The 22,018-nt window shown below is 41.2% G+C and overlaps 1 protein-coding gene across 2 annotated transcripts in view; it reads right to left on the bottom strand.

Moving 5' to 3' along the window:
• FNDC3B (fibronectin type III domain containing 3B) overlaps positions 1-22,018 on the bottom strand; it is a 194,991-nt gene that overhangs the window by 54,189 nt on the left and 118,784 nt on the right. For both annotated transcript variants that reach the window (XM_062005877.1, XM_062005876.1), the window contains exons 7-11: positions 16,106-16,164; positions 9,701-9,858; positions 7,448-7,507; positions 4,540-4,678; positions 4,148-4,201 (exon numbers count right to left, since the gene is read on the bottom strand). In XM_062005877.1, coding sequence (XP_061861861.1) covers positions 4,148-4,201; positions 4,540-4,678; positions 7,448-7,507; positions 9,701-9,858; positions 16,106-16,164 — 470 coding nt within the window. The remainder of the gene's footprint in view (positions 1-4,147; positions 4,202-4,539; positions 4,679-7,447; positions 7,508-9,700; positions 9,859-16,105; positions 16,165-22,018) is intronic.

The following is a 22,018-nucleotide window of genomic DNA, read 5'->3' on the forward strand; positions in this document are numbered from 1 at the left end:
GTGTGTTTCTGCCTCAGAACAGTTCTCCACATCCCTACGCAGAGTAAGATCCTCTCACTAACCCTACGCACAAGAGAAACATTTCTTTCCTACCACTTAATCACAGAACGATTATTTCACATCTAACTAGTAACTAAGGCCCAATTCTTACAGTAGTGCCAGTGGCATTTTTCAGGGCAGTTATGGCTTACCAATTTTCATGCAAGATGGTATCAGGAGAAGCATCACCTCCTTCACACTGGTGGTTTCCGTTTGGTATATTTTTAACACTGTTTTTTCCAACTGGCCTTTCGCTTATCCTGAATAATCAATCAATCCTGGCACAAAGTCATCAACTGAGTAGTTCAGGTTTGTAAGCTCCAAAGGTTCAGGTTTGTAAAGTTTATAGCAATTAAGGAAAACTGCACCTTCTGTCTCCTTATCTAACTTTAAATGATTTTATTGCCAGACTGTTATTGCCAATCCCAGCATGTGAGGTGCAAGCACATTCAGATCTTTGCAAATCTCAAAACACCCGAGAAGAGGGGCTGATCCCAACCCCTTTAAAGCCAATAGAAACTTTGCTCATGTACATCCCATGTGAAGATTGTCCTCCACAGCTCTTCAGGCATTCTGAGCTAAACTAGTTTATTATCAAGGCATTATAACTATAATTCAAATACCTCTATCAGTACTGAGACAGAAAGCTTTTCTGTTTTCTAACAGGTAGCAACAGTCACTTTACAAACCACTTAATCCAAATTGGGAAGAACAAGCTGGATTAGCAGGAATAGCTTTGTCTATCAACTCTCTTCCAGAATCTGTAGGCCAGAAAAAAAACCCCAAAACTCAGAACTGAAACAGCAGCAACTGGGGAGGGCTAACACAGTGACATATTAAGCAGTACAGTCCTCTCTTCGCCTTCTTCTTGGTGGGAGTAGGAACACAACTCGAGCTTAGGGAACACGCCAGAAGGCCTGGGACACAGTGGGATATGCCTGCCCAGCCACCCACCTCCACCTCTCCCCATATCTCCTGTGCCTGAAGCCACTTCTGCTTCTGCAGTTTGAGGTTGCAGCTTTTGCATGACAGCTTTCCAGGATCTGCATGTTGCTTCTGTCTTGCGAGGGCTTTCCACGGCTCACTCGCTCGCTATCTGTCCCTAGGAAGGGACTCAGCTTCAAGGTAGAGTCTTGAAAAAAAAACACCTTTTAGGGTGTTTTTCTAACTCTATCATTGGATAGATTTTTTGTTTTCCACTCATGCAAAGCTCCCTCTGCTTTGCAGCCCCAATTTAGTTTTATTCTGATTGTTGATTTTCCCATGTTTATATTTTATTCTGTGCCCTGTAGCTAATGAATGTTGCTCTGGCTGAGATCTGGCAGAGCACTCGCTGTCGCCTGGCAAGCGTTCTCCTCTTCCCTGATGTATTTACTCCTTGATTTCACCAGGACACAGCATGGCATTGTAACAAAGTCAGTGCTTTTGCTTACGTGGAATTTACACAAACAATTGTGAGGGAACAGGGCATTACAAGAAGTGTATTCTCTTTTGTACTCAGGTGCTGTAACTCCAGTAGCTAACTGCACTCTATGTTGGAGGCACATGGAAAAGTGAGTAGAAGAGCTTGCTGCCACAGGTAGATGAGGCTGCTGCAGATGTGAGTGCACCCACCCTATATCTTTAGACTTTTTCTTCAATAAGCCTTACTAGCAAGCTTAATTCAGCAACTCAAAATTGCATTTCTGTCTCTTATCAGAGGGGAAAAAAAATTCAGAAAAGCTACAGCTGTGGCATCAACTCTCAACAGCCAGACAACCACATTTCAGCCAGGGGTCATTGTTCTTTCATCTTTGTTGTCTAGCTGTCCACTGAGGTCTCATATGTCAGGATTGGTACTGAGAAAACAAGGAAATTTAAACAAGCAGACTAAAGGAATCAGGGTGCCTTCATTCTTCCTCATTAGTATGTGAACTAGCCCAAACCAAACTTCTTTCGACCCATGAAAAGCAGACATCATGACAATTCTTTCTGAAGACAAAACTCTAGGTATATACTCAGTATTAAAGGGTTCAAAAGAGAAGAGCATTTTAGAATTGCCTTACATCCATCCAAAATTATGACTCGGCTCCGTGTGCACAAGACTAACACAAAACCTGTTTGCCCTGTATTAATGGTCTGTTGCCTGTTTTTCTTCTGACAAGACCTTCTGTTGCTTCCCTCCCCTTTGCAGGCTGGAATCATTCACGTTTCCACCCCTTCACTGCTTGGCGCTGTTACGTTTCCATAGTAAGCCTTGCAAGAGATCACAACTGCAAAGTCAAGGTACCACAGAGTACGTAATGAGATCATCGTGACCCATCCTTTTGGAGAAATGTGTTTTTAATCTCCTCTTGCCTGACCTCACATCACTTTTTTCATCTTCACTGGCAACCTTTCCTCTTCCATTATTCAGGAGGGTCAGCAACCTATTCTGGAGTTATTGTTTCATTTTAGCTCAGTTCAGTGGGTTTCTCATCATGCAGACACTGCTTGCTGTGATACTGCATACAATAAATGTTTGCACAGTGAGTGGTTCCAAATGTCCAACATGTAGCAGAATTATCTGGGAACACATTACTACTGAAATGAAGGAAAATGATTCATAACAGAATATTCCTTTTAGGAGATTATTTTTAGACTACAAAATCCTCAAGAGATGTTTCTCAGACTGTACAATTAAACATCCCTTTACACTCTTACTTTATCGACTCATCACCTTTTCTTCTTTACATATTGCCCAAGCCTTTTCCATCACCCAACGTGTTTTTTCCTTCAGAGATTATATTCACTGATTCACTCTTTCTGCAGAAATATGGATTGCACAATGGAAAGGAGGCAGAGGGGACAGAAGATGTATAATCATAACCCACTTCCCAGCATATCTTGCTTTTGGCACTCTCTCTAACAGCATGCTGCTCACTAATGAAATAAGATCTTGGAGACAACAGAACTTTTTTCTTATTGTGTCTGGAAGGGGACTAATTGCCACTATGTATAGGATCAGAATCATTTTGGTTGGGAAAGACCTTTAAGATCGAATCCTACCACTCATCTCACCCTGCCAAGCCCACAACTAACCCATGGCCCTCAGCACCTCAGCTTCACAGCTTTGCAATATCTCCAGGGATAAGGACTCCTCCACCTCCGTGGGCAGTCTGGGACAGTGTCTAACAGTTCTCTCAGTGAAAAAAGTTCTTCCTAATACCCCATCTCAACATTCTCTGGTGCAACCTAAGGCCGTTAATAGAAAATATATCAGTGGTCAGTTGAAGTTCCAGTTGGGCTGGCTTTGGCTCTTCTAGTTTTCTCCATACATAACTTCACAACAGCCTTGTAATCTTCAAGAGTTGCATGTCCCTCCTTCCAGAGGTCATAAGCTCTTTCCCCCCCTGCCCCCCTGAGCTCCAGTAGAAGCTCATTGTTGAGCCAGAACAGTTTACTGCCCCACTGGATCATCTCTTTGCACTTGGGGAGAACTTGAGCACACGCCTTTAATACTTCCTTCTTGAATAATGTCCAGCCTTCCTGGACTCCTTTGCCCTTCAGGACTGCCTCCCAAAAGACTTTATCAACCAGTCTCCTAAAGAGATCAAAGTCTGCCCTCCGGAAGTCTAAGGCAGCAGCCGTGCTGACCACCCTCCTTGCTTCTCTGAGAATCAAGAACTCATTTCATCATTACTTTGCCCAAGATGTAAAGGACATCCTGAATACATTCTCTGTAGGAAGAGCTGCAAGATGATGCCTCTTTTCCCCTGAGGCAATAACAGTGTTTTATTCTCTGCTCAGACAGAGCCCAGGAGAAAGACATCATGAACATAACTCTAAGATATATCACAAGTAATTAAATAAGTAATGCTACTTAACAAAATGTACAGCAAACAAGCAATAAAAAGTTAAGATTTCGAGAGTATAGAAGAACAACATTGTCTCTGTATACAATACCCTGAATGCAAAGTTTTCCCCTCCTGCCCCTTTCATCTTTCCAACTTTTTACCTAATGCCATCAGGATTTAATTTGCCTAATTCTACCTTCTCCTGTGTTTAATTACTCTTCATTACTCAGCAAATCCTTGTAAAGTCTTAGTGCCATTTATTTATGTATTTATTTCATCTAGTTCCTACTTACCTCATCCCACTCCAAAAGGTAGCTTGTGATTTTTGAACCGTTATCAATGGGTGCCTACGAACAAAAACAAACAAAAGGTGATTTGGGGAGTAAGGGAAAACTACTTCCCACCCCCCCCAGGCAAATGACTACAGTCTCAATTGAAACCAAAGCTTGGGGTCTGCACATAGCTTGGCAACCTCTTAACACATACCAAGAAGAAATAGGACATAATGAAATACATACATTTGGAAAGTCAAGGCAGTGCACAGAGAGGGATTTGTCAGAGTACAGCAAGTTCAAGCTCCGTACTGAAAAACGAGCGTCTTTGCTTTCAGTTATTTCCAACCATTATGCTCACTGTCAGTAAACTGTTTTTCACTGCTTTCTCACCCGATCCAAGCATTACCTACCTTCCATTGTAAAGTTAAGGAGCTTTTGGTCCTGTGTGAGGGTTTAGGTGGGAAGGGACAGTCTGGTGCTGAGCTGGGAGTGGTGAAGCTTACTGGCTCTGAGCAGGATCCCTTTACTGAATTGTACATTGCATATACCCTGGAAGCAATATTCAAATGGGTTATAAACTTGCTGACAGTCACAAGATGAGACAGCATTGCCTCAGCCACAGTGTTTGACTAGCAAAGCATCCACCATACCACCCACTAATGACAGATTTTTCACAGACCAGTGGCTAGCATTATTCTACTTAATTTGACACAAATATGCAAAAAAAAAAAATCACAGCAGAAAAAGAATATTGTAGTGCTTTGTGCAAATACTCCCTTATACCACTGAGTGATCAACATCACCTCTTCTATCCACCACTATTTCCTTGTCTTATTGCCAGTACAACAGAATTACTGCAATACAACAGGAAGTATGAACTCATAAGAAAAGGTGTAAACTTTAATGCTCGGTTAACATGGTGCTCGTGAATCAGGAACAGAGTGGTGGTGACTGCTGGTCTCCTCCCATGGGTACAAGACTATTTATAGCTCAGATGTCAACACTTAGCCTATCTCCATGAATTAGAACTCACAGAGCTCAGGAACGTTGCTCCGATAAACTAAAAATCTTCAAAGTCAATTTGATTTCAGGCAAATCCTCTACAGATCAGCACAGAAGGGGACATACAATACCAAATAATATGGGAAAGCAAACACAATATAGTTTAGTACTTCCCCATGAGGTACTTCTCCCTGAAAAATTAATGATGTTATTTTTTTCCCCCCTTCACATTTTCCACACAGCAAAAGAGAAGTACAAATTGGAAATCTTCTACTCATTTAAACCATGACCAGACGCTGACCTCTGAGTTGGCTGTGGCCATTGTGTACTTGAATGTAGAGTTTAGGAAAGGGCAGATTCTAAATTTGTTTTCAGTAGATAAGAGCAATTTATGTACAATGGCCACCCACGTAGAATCAAACATTCTGGGAGAGGTTCAGGAGAACTGCTATAGTGCTGTTTTAGCCATCACCTGTTAGCAGTCAGGAGTGAAAACAAATTGCAATTAATTAATGGAGTCTGCATCTGGCAAGTGGTACGTACGTGTGCTGGAAATCAGCACAGGCAAGCATCAAACACATACCATCGGGGAATACAACCGTGCAAAAATGAGCTTAATGAGCATCTTCTGCAAGTCACTGAAACACTGAGCACAGGCATTTCTGAGGTACCGAAATAATACTACTTCAACTAAGGCAGGTGGTAGGTTCAGAGCAAACCAAGTTGTCCTGAGTGTCCAAGACCCAAACATGTAAGAGCAAGTGCAATCAGCTCTGTCTGTGCGGAGATGAAGCCCTGCCAAGGTTAAGGAGACCCAGGGTGATCTGCCAAGTAACTGTTGGCCCCACCAATTTCTTTACTTAACAGATTTATTTTTTTCACAGTTGTTTATATATAATGCAGTTTCAGCAAAGAAAAAAGTTGTCCTGGAAAGCAAACACACGGCCTCTTCAGGGTCGGTTTGCTTCACTACAAACAGGGGCTGCTGCTTTTCACCTCTGACTTTTATATTTAACAGTCACTTCTTTTTGAAACAGAAGTTATTGCTAACTGTTCACAAACAATTTATCATTTGGCAAACCTACTAGAAGGTGGAGGGAGTTGTAGGTAGGGAGAAGTGAACCAGGACACAGGGCAAATACCCACAACATCCCTAACAACTGCACAAGGCCTCAACGCCACGCTGTGCACGGTGACCACTCTGCTCTTTGAAGCTGGCTTTAAAAGTGATGCTCAATTGCTTACAGCAGGAAGCTCAGCAGTGTTTTACAACTTTCTCCCCCTCACTACTATCCATTTGCTGCTAGGGCTGGGACTACTGCCCAATCTGGGAGCCTGCTTCTCTTACATATTTCCAAGAAGTTATTTCTGGTCTGGTGCTTCCACTTGAAAAAGTTAATTTTAGGGCTTCAATAGAAATTAGTCCTTAAAAAAAAGCAGCTATAGTAACAGAGCAAGGCAGATGTATTTTGGTGTTGGGTATTTTGCAGCGCAGAAGTGAACTGTTTGCTCCTTAACGTTAACAAACGGGAGCAGCCTTGATGTGAAAAAGCACACCAAACCTAGCCCTTGTCTGGAAAAACAGAAGACAACAACAGACAGGAGTGAAAGAACTTTTTTGAAAAGGATATTGAACATGAGTGAACAGGAAGTGAATTTGAAGCTTTGGTCCATACGCAAAGTCTTTAAAAATGCACCGTGAGCAGATAACACAGTGTTAAAAACATCAGGGAGCAAAACTGAGAATGTGTTAACAGTTAATAAATGGGTAAAACACATTTTCAGAATCAAAGAGAAATACACTGTGAAAATATCAGTCACAGGCCAGAGTGACTCCATATTGTTTTAAAAATACACGATTAAATGACTGTGGTCAGGTTTACTTCAGGTAGCAGGTTTACTTCACAAAGCAAGGGGTATCTAGGAAGAATCTGTGCTGGAGTACTTTCAGTGCTAGCACATTTAGAAGAAACACCAGTTGCCTACATCAAATTTTTGAGAAGTTTGAGGTATCCAATTTTCATACACAAGCACTTCTAGGTCAGTTATACATAAAGAGAAATATATAGATACATAGATATATTTTATCCTCTTACTATAGCAATGACATGACAGAAAATAGATTGTTCAAAGCACTCTTGTAACCAAGGCCATGATAAAATCTATCAGAAAACACTCATAAGCCACTGAAAAAACACCCACACAGGTAACCATGAAATTCTTGAGCTACGCTGGATAATTAAAGAACTTTCAAATCTATTGTCATACAACTGAAGAATTTATATTGAAGTCATATTCACAGTCACACTAACTCACCTGACGTGATAATCTGTTGCTGGCCTAAGGTCTTTCAGGTTATATTCTAATTCTTCTCCACTGCAGGAAAAACACAGTCAAAACCCAACAAATCAATAAATTATGAGAAGCAGCATCACAGTTAGCACAGCTAGTGATTCCACAGTGACTAGCAACTCCCTCATGCTATGATTATTTCAAAGAAGAAAAAAAAAATCCCAGCACAGAAAAAGCCAGTAGTAAACAAGATATCAAATATTTGTCAAAACACTTCACATTGCTTGAAAACTAGCTATGTGGGTTTGTTTCAATGCTATCCTTACATTTTGTTGATATTTACATAAAGCTCATTGTGTTTATCAACACTCCCAGAGCTGAAAAGAGTAGAATTAATTCATTACTTCTGTACTTCCTGCACATTCACTATAAGTACTTTATATAAATGCTCATTGAACTTTAGAGGAAAAAGCAGGGTTTCTTGCACAACCTTTTCACTTATTTGCTTTCTCTTCCTAAACTACGCTCTTTGAGGACCACAGCAAGGAGACATTTAATTATTGCCCAAACAGCTGGCCTCAGATCTCTTTCAATACCAAGAAAAGTAAAAGCACAGTTTCAGACATTTTAGGGAAAAAAAAACCCCTCAGCATATAATCTATTAACTTCAAATGTAGTCAATATAGTTAGGGCGATTCTTTTACCAGCAAACAAGCCAAAAGGAAAATGAACACTAGGCTCAGTCATGTGTCACCAGTTCTGTTAAGCTTAAGGTATGGGTCAGTGCTCTGTAAGTATCAGCCACCTCATGTAAGAGCTGGGCTTATTCATGATTTTATTAAAATATGGGAAATATGAAAATTCTCAATTTAGCATAAAGAAATATTTCATAGCTAGCTGGACAAAAACACAGAGATGTCCCAAAATCAAGAGAAGAAAGTCAACCAGAAAGCAAACATCTGCCTGACTGCCAGAAATCCACCTAAAAGCCTTATTTTTTTCATACAATCCAATGCCCTTCAAATTGAGGTGTTTTTTTTTCCCTCTGAAATGAGTGCACCTCTTCGCAAAGACAATGTATTCAACATATTGCAGACTTTCTTGTGCCTATAGCAATAATGCTTGTTGCTGCTCATGACGGAGTGTCCCACATTAAGCTAACGGCTGTACTCTGGCCAGCAGCAGCAGACAGATTACTACTAGCAGCTTTAAAACAGATGCACGACGTTTCATAACCAGAAGAAAACGTGCAGCCACCACACCAGCAAGCACAAGAAGTACTAGAAAGCGTTCTTCCCATTTTAAGAGTGCAGCAGCACATTTTAACCTATAGAGATGCTTACACTGGCTCACAAATAACTAGTGTAAATACTAGAAAAAATAAAATCAGGCATTATTTCCCTGGTTAATGTGTGCTTTTTATAATACCCAAGAGAATTCACACAGCCCCGCCTCCAGCATACCAAGAGGAATACCCTAATTCACAGGATATCTTAAAAAAGGAGACGGTTTGGTCTTGAAAGGTAATTCCGTGACTGCTGTATCACCTGGATTTTATTTAATGAGATTTGGGAAGGATTAGCTCTTTCACAATAGCCAAGGTCACATCTCAAAATTTTCTTTCCTAGACGTCATTAGTGGGGAAAAAAGAAAGGCATAACACCATATGTACTTGATCACAGAATGAGCTCAGAGGATCACTTGAAGGAGAGATGGAGAAATCCCACAGAACTTTTACTGAAGACTGCTGGGAGCCAAGTATTTGGGTTTTTCTGGGAAGCCTCTATAGCCCATGGATTGGTGCACTCCCTCCCCTGCTCATCTAAGACACTACAAAGCAGTACAATCCTCAAACCTTTGCTCGTTATCTCAAAAAGCAAGTTATACAGTTCTTAATTGTTCAAGTTCACACAAATGTAGCCCCTTAGGAAGGCAGGCATCCTGCCTGCATGGTGTACACGAAAGCCTTTGACATTTAGTGTAAGAGAAAAAAATGGCCTTTTCATTGGCAATGGGAGAGACAGCAATGCATGCAAGATCTGCTGCGTGCCAGGGAGATGGGATGGCATGGTAATTATGGACCCTGTGACATGCACTCAACCAGCTCTCTCCAAGCTCCTCCAGCAAGGAGGGCTGGCAGGACAGTGAGGGAGCAATTACAAGGTGTTTAAATGTGCCTTTTTTAATGCAGCTAATGGGCATGCCAAAATACACTTCTGAAGAGTTCAAGAGAATTTATTCCTAACAAAAACTTAAGTGTAAAAATTATGCTGTTACCTGTAAATTATCTTGTATTTTCCATCTCTCCCTTTATCTGATAAGGCAACCTCGTAGGTACAGGTGTAAGGCAAACCATTGTTGTGTCTATCTGCGTTTAGAAGGCCAGCAGGAGGTGACCAGGAAAGTGAAACCGTTCTTGCTTGAATATTTGTAACCTATAAAAGAAACATCAGTTACTCTGAATTCCAAGAAAAACACTACCCTTTATTTGCTTTTTGCTTGCATCGTCACAATAAGCCTCTTGTAAAAAGGAAACTTCAGAGCTGGTCATCAACAACAAACAGAAATACAGCTTCATGGCATAATCCAAGATGAGGAACATAGAGAGATGTTCCCCTGCAGTGAACTGGCTCATCACTGTCTGAGCACCCAGCAAAGGATATCTCACACCACACTAGAGGTACCTGCTGCCATGGTCATCACCAGAAAGGAAGTGGAACTAACTGAATGAAAGGCTTTATCCTATAGACACGAAAAAAAAATGTAGAGAAAACAAAGGCTTTTGATAGTGAGATTCTCTCATAAAACTCCAATGGCTTTTTCAGCCATCCTGTTCCTTCTTGCAACTTGAAATCGCAATAATTCAACTGCAAATAAGGAAAACCACACCAATTCAATCTGCAAGGTCAAGTTGACTCAAAAGCATAAGGGGAAAAATCACAGTAGAAATCCAACTTGTCAATTAAAAATTACACTCCAAATCAAACACTCTGTGCCCTGAGAGACGGAACATATGATCCTGCAATCACCCCCGGGTATGACAGCTCAGTGGCACACAGGGGAGGATTCTCTTTTACTAAAACACGGGAAAAAATACCTCAAACCCCTGCAGTGAGACAACTTTATCACCCACCAGTGCAGCTGTTTTCTTCTGGAAAGACAGTTCCACAGAACTCTAGACTGACTGAGCTTACAGAACTAGCATCGCCTTGCTCACCAGGCAAGCCCGCTGGCACAGTGGCAGAGACATCATTCATCAGCTGCACGTCCCAAACAGCAGCTTCCCAGAGAACAGCTTTCTGTTATTAAGCCAAGAAAAAAAGAAAAAAAACCCCACCTCCTACCACCATCCCACCTCAAAAGAAATAAAATGCAATAGTTGCACTGGCTATCTTGGAAAGACAGCACACCATTTTTATTCATGCCTTCTGAAAAAAAGCCCAGGGAAGCATCCAAGGCTCCACAGCCTCAAGCTCTCTGCCACAAACTCCACTTTTTGTCATGAAAGTAACTACATTTTTTCTTTAATGGTGGTGAAAATGTAAAGAAAATGTCTTTTTTAGTTAGCCTTCATGAGGAGGAATCAAAGCACAATGTTTTATATTCTATACTCATTTCTCTTATGCATTGAATTTCACTGCTTCTATCATTTTAACAGATTTTTCCAACACACAGAGCAAAAACGTTATTTCAGAAGGTGTAAGGTGAATGATGCAGGTGCTTAGTTACACGTTTCCTATGCTTTCCTTGAGACAATTGAAAGACCTTATTCATCAATGACTTGGTAATGATATATGAGCAATCAGCTTTCTGAGACTTCTGTTTACAAACCCAGCTTCTGGATAACTTTATGTAGCAGAGAAGGTTTCATTTCTTATGTGAAAACATGTTGCTCCCAGCTGAAGAGCATTGCAACTGTTGTGTGTCATATCCATATATCAAGCAGTTTCTTTCTGAGCAAGCCATAAATCGGTTTTTAACAGACAGACAAGTAGATGACACCAGGAAATGTCTCAACTTAAAGACCAAGCTCTTAAAGGTTAAAAGACTTTAATTTACAGCAAGTACATTTAAGTCTTGAAAGAATTCTGTTCAATCTAATGAGAAAAAGAAGTTATAAGGCAACAGGTTTTTAATATCAAGTCTTTTTCATAAAAAATATGAGCATGCAAATTCTTGTGTGAGTTTTCATGAGATTTCTTGCTCTAGTCACATTTTTCTGACGCTATGAAATCAGTGTGCTTCAAAAAACTTGGGACCATTGAGCATATACTGAATTAGGTAACTCATAAGAATCTTGAATGATTCAAGTAAGATAGATACATTAAATTTTTGAGATATACGGACACATACATGTGAATGAAACTGTTGCAAAGATATTTAGAGCTCAAAGTCTGTATTTTAAACAAGACTTTCATCAGAAAACTGCACAGTAAGATCCAAATAGATATTTTCTTTCAAACATGTGTTACTGCTATGCCAGCTCAGCCCATCAACACGTAGTTTCTTTTATTACGGAAACATGCTTGCATAATTGTTTTTCATAAATTCAGACAGACTTGGAGCTGGAAGCATGATATCCTGCCAATGTTCTATTGAAATGTTTTTCTCTATGACTACTCACAAGGACACACGTATATATTCTACGTACAGCAAAAGCTGGCCCTTCGTGAACTTGAGCAATCTGTAAAGCGTTAGGTCTTTCCTATTTTCTTTAAACAAGAGAAATTATCTTACAGACCAACTGTTACAAACTCTTAGGCAATTATCCTGAAGGCAGTGAGCAGACATTTCCATGCAGAGGATACAAGTCCAAAGGCAGTTAGTTGTTAAGCTGCTCCAGCTACACCATTGACTTCTCACTGACAGAGAGTGCAGGGTGGCTGCTGGCCTGCCTTGGTGGTGTTATGTACACAGTAACTGCTGGTGGAGGCTTAAAAATAAACACCAGAAGTCACTAAATACAATTCTTAGCTTCACTGAGTACACACAGCAAGTGGAGTAAAGCAAGTGAGGGGTCACTCTCTGCATGATAAAGTAATAAAAGGCAAATCTACACCCTCTCTGGGTATAGAACGCAGCACAGTACTGTGCACGACAGCGTGAGCACTGGGAACTGATTTATTTGTATGGCTAGAGATAAATCTATCTGCTGCTCACTTACTAACAGGCTTGGTATTGTATCACAGTTACCAACTGAAGGCATATCTCTTAAATATCTGATTTCATGGCCAAAGCCACCGCTTAACTTTACCAAGGAACCCCAACCTGGAGCAGGAAGCACTGGTTTTGCTGTGAAAAAGTGTTTGTTAAACAAATGAGGTTAAGATATGCTGAGAATAAGAGCGGTCACTCAACAAAGCAGTCCAGTAGCTGTAACTCCAACTTTTCTGACTTAACACCTGAGAAAACAAGCACCTTTCAAGAGACACACAGCAGCTGAACAGAGCTGGACCAGCCCTTTCCATGCTGTAAGGAACAGCACAGCAAATATCACGATGGTGGGCTTACTGTCACTACTGAACTTGCACATAAATACTTAGCCATAAGTGAAAAAGTTTATTGTTTATTAATGGTGTCCTAATTCCACCCCACCAAAATACAAACAGCCAGACCACCTCTTCATAGGCTGGGCAGGTAAACCTTTGAGTTGCCTTCTAGTTACCCCAGCCTGTCTCATCTGTCCCCAAAACTGCTGTGTTGTTCGCTTTGAACAGGACTGGCTTGGCCTTGTAGTTGAAACCTAACAAAAGATTCTCCCACAAGGAGTTTTGTATGTATGGTGAAAAGCAGAGTTAATTAGTTTCTGAAAACTTCTCAGTTTACACAGTAAATGCCTGCTTTCTATGCTATCAAAACTCCGTGGTGTAAATAATTATTTTATAAAAGCCCCTGGGAAAGAATCCCAGCTCCTGCACTACTTTAATAAGGTTACAAGGCTGATGAATATCGGCCCTTCCCGTCTTTCAGGTAACGAACAATGTTTCTGTACAACTTTCATTATCTTTCAAATTCCGGGTTAGCATTCACAGGCATCGTGTGGTTTGGGGTTTTATTGTATGTGTGAGAACTACACTGGAAGCAACATTCATTTACTCCCTCGAGGGCAATGTTTGAAAGACTTGGAGGTCAAATGAATTCACGGTTATTACCGGGTCGAGATTTTGCTTTTAAACTATGGCTTTAATCCTGCAATTTCAGGGGAAAAAAATCCCAATGATTAAATATGAGTTTCGCTGCAGAGCAAGTCAGCGAGAGTGGGCTGCCTTTTGGAAAGTCAAACTCAGGTCTGAGCACCGACTGAGAGAAGCTGCAGTCTCCCAGAGCCGTGGGAGGCGACGGCCCCTGTGCCGTCGGACCCTGCCACGCTGCCCCCCACTTCAGAAACCTAGAATCAAGTTTCCCTTCCCTCACTGAGGTATTCACTCTACAGAATGCTTACTCAGTCTGTGATAATGCAACTTGGCAAAAAATTATTCAGTTCAAATAAAAACATGGGAAGGAAAAAGGCAAAAGTCTTCTTGTAAAACTTGTGCTGTCCAAGGGATAGAACTGCAATGAAATGCACAGTTTGGCTGCACGTCTCAACCAGGGAACAACATCTACTGTTGAAAACAGACTTCTAGAAATGCATCATTTTACAAGTGTGTATATTTTGTACTTGGAAAAGTGAGAGACACTTTATCATGGGGAGGTACCTGGACAAGCTAGACGAAGACATCTCCAAGTGATACCACCATGACAGCAGAGTCTCCTGCAGGGGCTGCTCAGAGAGATAAGCCATTCAGATAGCAGAGAGAGCTGATGCTTGGACACAGCAAAGCCATGTGCTGCGGACACAGCATCACTCCCACTGCCACTCAACTACTGCTCTGTGCCCTTTTAATTGTGTCCTTTCCTTCCACATGATTGCTTTTCTATACATTGTTTTATTTTTCATTCATATCTCCATATGGCTTGCCAAGAAATGTGACCCAGCTGACTATTTCTGCATCATGAGGTATTTGTATCAGATATAGCACCTACACATGCACATAATCACTCATAGCAATTTATGGTTTGTGAGACTCCTGTGAGTTTAATTACTCCCAAACATCAGTTAGAGACAATAATTGATAATCCCCAGCACCTTTTCACTAAATGTCATTATTACTGAATTAGCACTTATGTTTCAGCTATTCTTTTTTTCCAAACAAAATACTTCTATCTTTGAAATTAGGAGAATTATTTTTGTCTGTTTTTCAGTTCTTTCACTCTCTTCTGCTTTAAATGCTCTGGTTACCATAAATCTAATTGTACAGAGTTCAGAATCCTGCAAACTGTTCAAACAGCTTCTCATCTCACCTCTAAAGATGTAAGTATGGAATTACATATTTTTCATGTCAGCTCTGCAGGTCTGTGTAAAAGGCATCTGGCTGTGGCATTTAACAGATGCGCAACATTCAGGTAGTCCTCAGTACAAAAATGTAGACTCACTGTACAATAAACTAGCCAAATGTGCCAAGTGCACCTTCTTCCCTTCTGATCTCCCAGAAACTCTTCTCTTAAGTCTTCAGGTTAGTGCTGTCACTCGTTTCTCTACACAACGTGATGCAACTTTCCTTCTTGCTAAGAGGAACTTGGGCTGTAGCTCCCTTGTATTCATCATCCCTATAGGTCTGGTTTAGAGTCTGTCTGGCTTTGAACCCGCTCGTGTAGATGCCATGAGACTAAGATTCAAAATGTACCAACTGAGCAATTTCAGACCAAACGCCTTTTGTATTTATGCAAAACAAAAACATGCAAGAAAATAGAGTCTAAACCAAAACTCAGCCTGTGCTTAAGCCTGCCTCTCCCTGAGCTCTGCCACTTCTGCATCTACGAAACAGCCATCCCTTCATGCTCCCCCGTGCACAAGTTCTTTCTATCAGCCTCTACCAGCTACTGTTGAACCCACTCTTTAGATCAGCTTTCCAACTGCTATTTTTTAACTTGCTTATTTGTTTACCAGCTTTTCATCTGGATGAGAATGGCCTGAGCTCAGACAGAGGAGATAAAGGAGATAAAACCCCCCAAGCACAGTTGTCTGTCTCTGCCTCGTAACTGCTTCTTTCACAGGGCTTGTTTGGACCCTTCATTTAGGTCCCACAATATTCTTCTGGTTTTCACTTGACACATCAAACTAATAAAATACCACATCCAAAGGGCTTAAAACCAGATTTGTTAATAACCTTACCTGACCCAGCATTATGGTTATTTACCTAGTGATTCAATTCTGTTGCAATTTATCTGTTTTTATGGCTCAAATGTAGAATATAGTAATTGCCATTGAATAATAGAATTAGCTTAATGTAATCATGATTGCAGACATAAATTGCTCATGACAAATAAAATTAAACCCAGGGGAGAGGGGATAAGGGCTATGTAAATCATCCCAGTGCACTGGGTTCCCCATCACAGTGTGAATACTGGGAGGTGTCCCCTGGAAACAAGCAACTGGTGCAATTCCTGCAGCAGGTAGAGCCCACAAACACAAAAGGTGCTTCAAAGTTATATCCCAGCAAAATTAGTTGGATATGACAGCAATTTACTAAGGAAAAATTCAAAGGTGCTTCCCTGTGAAATCACCAGTATGTTGTCTCACAGTCTACTTATCACATTCGCCATTTTTGTGTGTATGTTTATGAATTTGGGATCACATACCTGTGGTTTCTCCATTCCAGAAAGAATGTCTTGAACTCTTTTTGTTTCTGAATCAAATTCTGTAAAATAGAGAATGTGGAAACAGGAAAAAAAAATAAATGACCAAAATGAAATTAAAATATCAGCTATATCACTCATTCTTCAGTAATTGGTAAAAAGGAGAGACATCACCTGCACATGAGCAGCAGCTGTTTTGCTCTTGTAAATTTAAGGTATGCAGTCACATCCATTAATATGAAAAAAAAATATAGAAGAGAAAACTGAGGGAATGAAAACTTCCAGTAACTACAGACACTCAGAAAGGTGGGATTATTTGTAGAGGTGTCCTCCCCAAACAGTGTTATTAACCAGGACTTGCTTTCACAGAGCAAGACCACCCTATTCCCAAAGCTCTGCTGTGGAGGAAGCCCAGGAGCTTCCATGGGTCAGTTGGTGCTCCTTGCCATAACACTGGACTACTAGAGAGGATGACCACCATTGGCCTATGCAGGAAAAGCCCCATGAGTTGTGTAGGGCACCTGACCTGAGCCCTGGAACTCATCCTACAGCTACCTGTCCTTAAATGCTATTACTGCATAATGCTCAAATCTCTTTTAACAGACACCTTTAGAAAGGACGAGGGTCAAGAGGATGGAGACAGGTTGTTTCTTTGGAACCTCTTATGTTCCAGCTTGTACCTGTTGCCCCTTGTCCTATCATTGGACATGATTAAGAAGAGCTTCCTTATGTTAAGGAAGAACTTCTCCCCTGTTCAGGTGAGGGAGCACTGGAACAGGCTGTGGAGTCTCCTTCTCTGTAGGCATTCCAAACCCAGCTGGACGAGTTCCTGTGTGACTGACTCCTGTGGTCCTGCTCTGGCAGGGGGGTTGTACCAGATGATCTTTTGAGGTCCCCTCCAACCCTTAAGATTTTGTGATTCTGTGAATTATGAAGGTAATAAACTCATACTAGGCTAATGCAGATGCCTGATTAGCAGTAATCTGTCCTCCCTGCCCAAGCTCTGTGCTCAGTACAGCAGCTTTTGCAGGGACTACACAGCACTACCAACTGGGCAGGGTGTGAAATACTTCCCCTAAATTAGGGGGATTAATTGATTGCAGAGGTGCTGCAGAGGTGATCATTTGAGCAGTGGAATCAACCTTTCCCCTCATCCTCCCCCTAAAAAAAGTCTGGAGGTAAAACATCAGCTTAGAATAATGAGGTGACACAAAGCAGCTTTATTCTTTTTGGACTGCAGCACAGAGAGGCCTCACTTTCCACTACAGTATTCTCTAATGGAAAACTAGGAACATATTTTCTTCTTACCTTTTTTCTTTAAAAAAAAAGTTTGCTCACCAAGACATTAGAATACATTGCATCTAAAGCACAGTGAGCAGGGCCTCTTTGCAAAAAACCATGGGAAGCAGAAAATATTAATCAAGAAAAACTAGTAAGATCAGATCAACAGCTTTCACAGATGATTCCCCCAAAGCCTGACCTACTTCTTGTAGCCCGAGAATGTGTCTTTATTTTTGTCTGTGACCTGCTTTCAAAAAAGTACATCTTCTTTGTAAAAATTCCATGTGCTCAGCTGCCAAAAAATAGAATTGGCTGAATGCAGATGGCAGAACTCCAGTGTAAATGCCCATCTCTCTCTACAAGAATGCACCTTGGTGCAGAGTGGGAATGTCAAATCTGCTCCATGCATTCCTAGATTCCTTTTAGTCTCAGCCACTTGGAAAAGAAAGGAGTACTAATAGTTCAGGAGAAGAGGAGGATAGCATGATTGGGTTTTTTCCACAGTAGATAACCCTCAGAGTGTATTATAAAGTGTGTAATATGATAGGAGTTAGCCAGCAGAACACAAAACTGACTTGAAAACTACACAGAAGGACTAAAATGGCTACGGAGAAAGTCGAAATGCTGATCCAAGTAAAAATGGCAAAATTTGGGGTATTTCAGAATTCAGGGTTCCCTTCAATATCAGTACAGAAACAGGACTGCACCACAAAAGCCCGGATCCAGATCTGGAAACTGCAGGGGTCCTGCAGGCTTACCTCAAAGGGATGCTAATCAGAAGCAGCTTCTGCAGCTACAGAGTGTAACAAAAATGCTGCTACTATTTTATTGAAAGTTTATGGTTATTATGTCACCCCTAATTACAGCCCCCAGAAGCTAAGCGTGAATCACTCTCAAGCTTAAATCCCAAACATGTGGGCTGAATTTTCTCTCCTCTCTCTGCTTTCTAGCAAGGACGCTATCTCTGTCACACTAAGCAGGAGAGGAAAATAAACCCCGAAGCACAAAGAAATCTCACTTCCCTCTCGGGTGAAAAATGATCGCTTTGTACAGTAACTAAGCCTTCTGACCCTTGCAGGTCAGGGCTGAAGGTTCAAACTGCTCCAAATACAGGAACTGACTTTAAGACCTAAGGGAGTTGGGCATACCCAGCAAATTGGAAAAAAAATTACATTAGACTTCTCAATGAAGAGCCCTACTACAGAAATTCATTGTGTCAGCTGCCCAAATACAGAGCTTGTTCTTGAGGAGAAGGCTCTGAGTACCAGAGTCCAGTTGTTAAGGACAAATGGATATTCACGCAGACAATGCAGACACTTATGTCACCAGGTGTTTATACAGATGAGCTGGAGGTGGAAAAAGAGAAATCTTCTTCCAGGATTTTGGAGAGAGAGGGATACACACACAGACCTAAGGTGACAACGCGAGTGCGAGAAAATTAGGGGCTGAATTTTAAGTTGGTAATACATACATGAATGGGCACTACACCATGCTTCCTAAAGAGTAACATGTATCAGATGATGTACATATGCTGACTAACTGTGTCAGATAACCCTCAAGTGTTCACACATGAGACTGGACAGGTGCAAGAGATCACTTGCACATGTGGAGCACACACCAAGTGCCTCTTATGGACAGAGCTGACGGACCCCGTGTTCATTGACTTGCTAATGCTGTGAATTGTTTTACAAGAACAACAGCAAAGAAAGACCAGTCTATAGTAAGAAGTGCTCTTTTACTGCAAGCTTTGAAACCACAGTACCATATGGAGAAGACAGTGTGTGCCTTTGAGCTCTGAATTCAAACCAAAAAACCCCATGAATAACAGGTAATGCCCTGTGAAAATAGGCTAAGAGTTAAAGACTGAAAACAATACACACACACACACACATGATGTCTAGCTGCTCAGGTTGGAAGGAGACTTCAGGAGAGGTGATCATGGCCAATCTCCATCTGAAAGCTACCAAAAAACCAGCACAAAACTGGTCCACAAAAAAAACTTAATAAAATTGAAGCAGACCTTTTTGGGAAAAGCCAAGTAGGATCACAGAATTGGCACCTTCTTACACTTAACCACACACAAAAAAAATCAGTCTTCTATGGATATCTGATCTCCTTTCAGTAATAGTTCAGTCTCCTGAGCTAGAATAAGCTACGGAGATCGAGACCTGTCCTGAATTCCTCCCTCTGTAGGAAGCTGGGCTTACCTGCCAACTTCTCACAATACATTAAATACCAAGCTCAATATCTTTCTCCCAAGCCAAAAAAAGAGCAGAAATCCTTCTGAAATAGAAAGTGATAGAGAAGAAAAAAAAACCCCTTATCTGCTGTACACTGGTAATACAGAACTGGTGAGAAGCCTTCTTTCCTAGCTCAATATTATTGTTACTCATCTGTCACTGAGGGTTGTTTTTCTAGATTAGCTCACTAAATTAGCATTTAGGGACAAGGAGCACGAGCATCTCCCAGACATCACAGATGCAGAGGTGGAAATATGAGGAAAAACAGGAGGAAGGAAAGAAGAGAACTTGGAGGCAGGAGACCAATTCAGAAAAATGAACTACAGCCACTCAGGAAAGGTGGTGGGCAGCTGACCACAATTCATCCCCCTTAACACCAGCTGTCCTTAGTTAGATGGCTGATTTGCTTTTAAATCTTTGCCTCTTCCTCAGCTGAGTACTGAGTATCTGACACAAACACACAAAAGCTCTGTCTGTCACCTCCCTGACATTAACAGTGGGGCATGCAGAAGCAGGCAGTAGACACGTGCTGCTTTCTGCCTTTGCCACCGAGAACAGAAGTTCAGTCATGTCAAGGAAGAGCCCAGCTAACACACTTCAGGTCATTGTCCCGTTATAACTTTTCCTCTCAACATCTGTTCCCCACATCTGCCATGGCAAAACTCTTCCTCCTAGGAGGAAGCTGGGGGTGGGGATGAATTCCTTGTGAATGCTCAATGGGGTCCTCTGAGGAAAGCACAAAAATCTGCATTATCCTGTATATCTTTGTGTCTGTAAGATATTATAGCTGTCCCAAGCTACAGCATTAGGTTCTCATTCCCAGGCTGTGGGTTATTTGGATCCAACATTTCAGACTAACCTTTAGTAGCAGAGAAGGCAGCTGGAAGACCTGGACCACATCTAAGTTTGTGTTCTGGTCATCTCTCTTTTTTTCAGAGTTTTGGGTTATAACCAAAGCTCCACAAGCAAGAGTAAATGCCCCTAAAAATCAAATACTTTCCCAGCAGCTGTTTGGTGCTAACAGGGTTTCAACGTGAAGTGTTGCTGAACCAAAGCCTTTTATTATACGCTTCCGTTAGCCTGAGCCTATGTTCTTTTTTGCACGTACAAGTATGATTTTCAGACTTTTCCAACCATACTTTTGAACATCAAGCACAGCTTTAAAAAACGGGGGGGGGGGGAAAAAGTTATTTCAAGGTCAGTTTGAAGCTTCCCTGAGTAGTTTTCATGTTTGCATGAACAGCAGCTCTGTATGTAAATGGTTTGAAATAGCTAAAAGCTCTAAACTAATTAAGATTTTCCCATTGCAAATCCACATTTTAGGTTTGTTCTGCATTCTTTCCTTAGCAGAGGAAAGGGTCCAGCTCAAGCCTTAGCTTCTGGCCACAGAAAGTATTTACCGTTTCAACAGCCTTTCCATTCCAAGGGAATGACATCAGCACTAGCACTTTGCAAACTTTTAGCCCAATTCTCCAGTAGAGCTCCACGCTCACAGATATGCCAGTCATAGTCATAACATGACATGCCTTCTCAGAATTTGTTCCAGATTTATTGGGGCTGCAACCAGCTTTAATGCTAGGAAAGATCTTTTATCAGTCACGAACAACACAACCTACAACCCACAAGAAAATGAACTCTTCAAAACAGAGACCAGCTCCTTTGTGAACTGCCTGGTGATGTCAAAGCTGAAGACACAAAGAAGAACACATACAGACTTTTTTATTTCAGAGAGTTGGAGAAATATACATTAAAAAACTTCTGTACAAGAATCAACCTAGAACTGCAGATGCCACGCTCAGCTGAGTCACAGAAATAAGGACCAGAGGGGATGTGACATGGTCAGACTCCATCCTCCTACACTGAAACATGACCATCTATGTTTAAATCATTCCTCAGACACGTCTACCTAGTCCATTTGAAAAAAAACCAAAACCAAAATGAATAAAAAACTATACCTCCCATCCCAGGACTGTGGCAATATCAAACCCTCCTTGTCTGGGCAATTTACCACAGTATTTAACTGTTCTCATTATTGGCATTATTATCTTCTCAACTTTCCCCACTGCACCTTAAACTTATTTGCAGGTGAGTTCATCACCACTTTCTTTATTACAACCTCTCACATACTTGAAGGCATTTTTTTTTCTGTTTAAAGAAAGCAAGCTCATTTCTTCCGTATCTGTAAGCACAACACAGATCCCACTTACTGCTGTCCTCTGGAAAATGGTCTCAATCCTTCTGAAGATGTAGGAGCAGCCTTGGCTACTCTGCTCCAGTCAAGATCCTGTAAGGACCAACTAAAGACTGCCACATGCATTTAACAGAGCTCACTTTGATGTTTCTTCTTCTCTCAAATTATAAAGTAACTTGACTCTTGTTTTTTGCAGTTTCCTCT

This window comes from Colius striatus, chromosome 12 (genome assembly GCF_028858725.1).
Source record: "Colius striatus isolate bColStr4 chromosome 12, bColStr4.1.hap1, whole genome shotgun sequence".
Taxonomy (NCBI): Eukaryota; Metazoa; Chordata; class Aves; order Coliiformes; family Coliidae; genus Colius; species Colius striatus.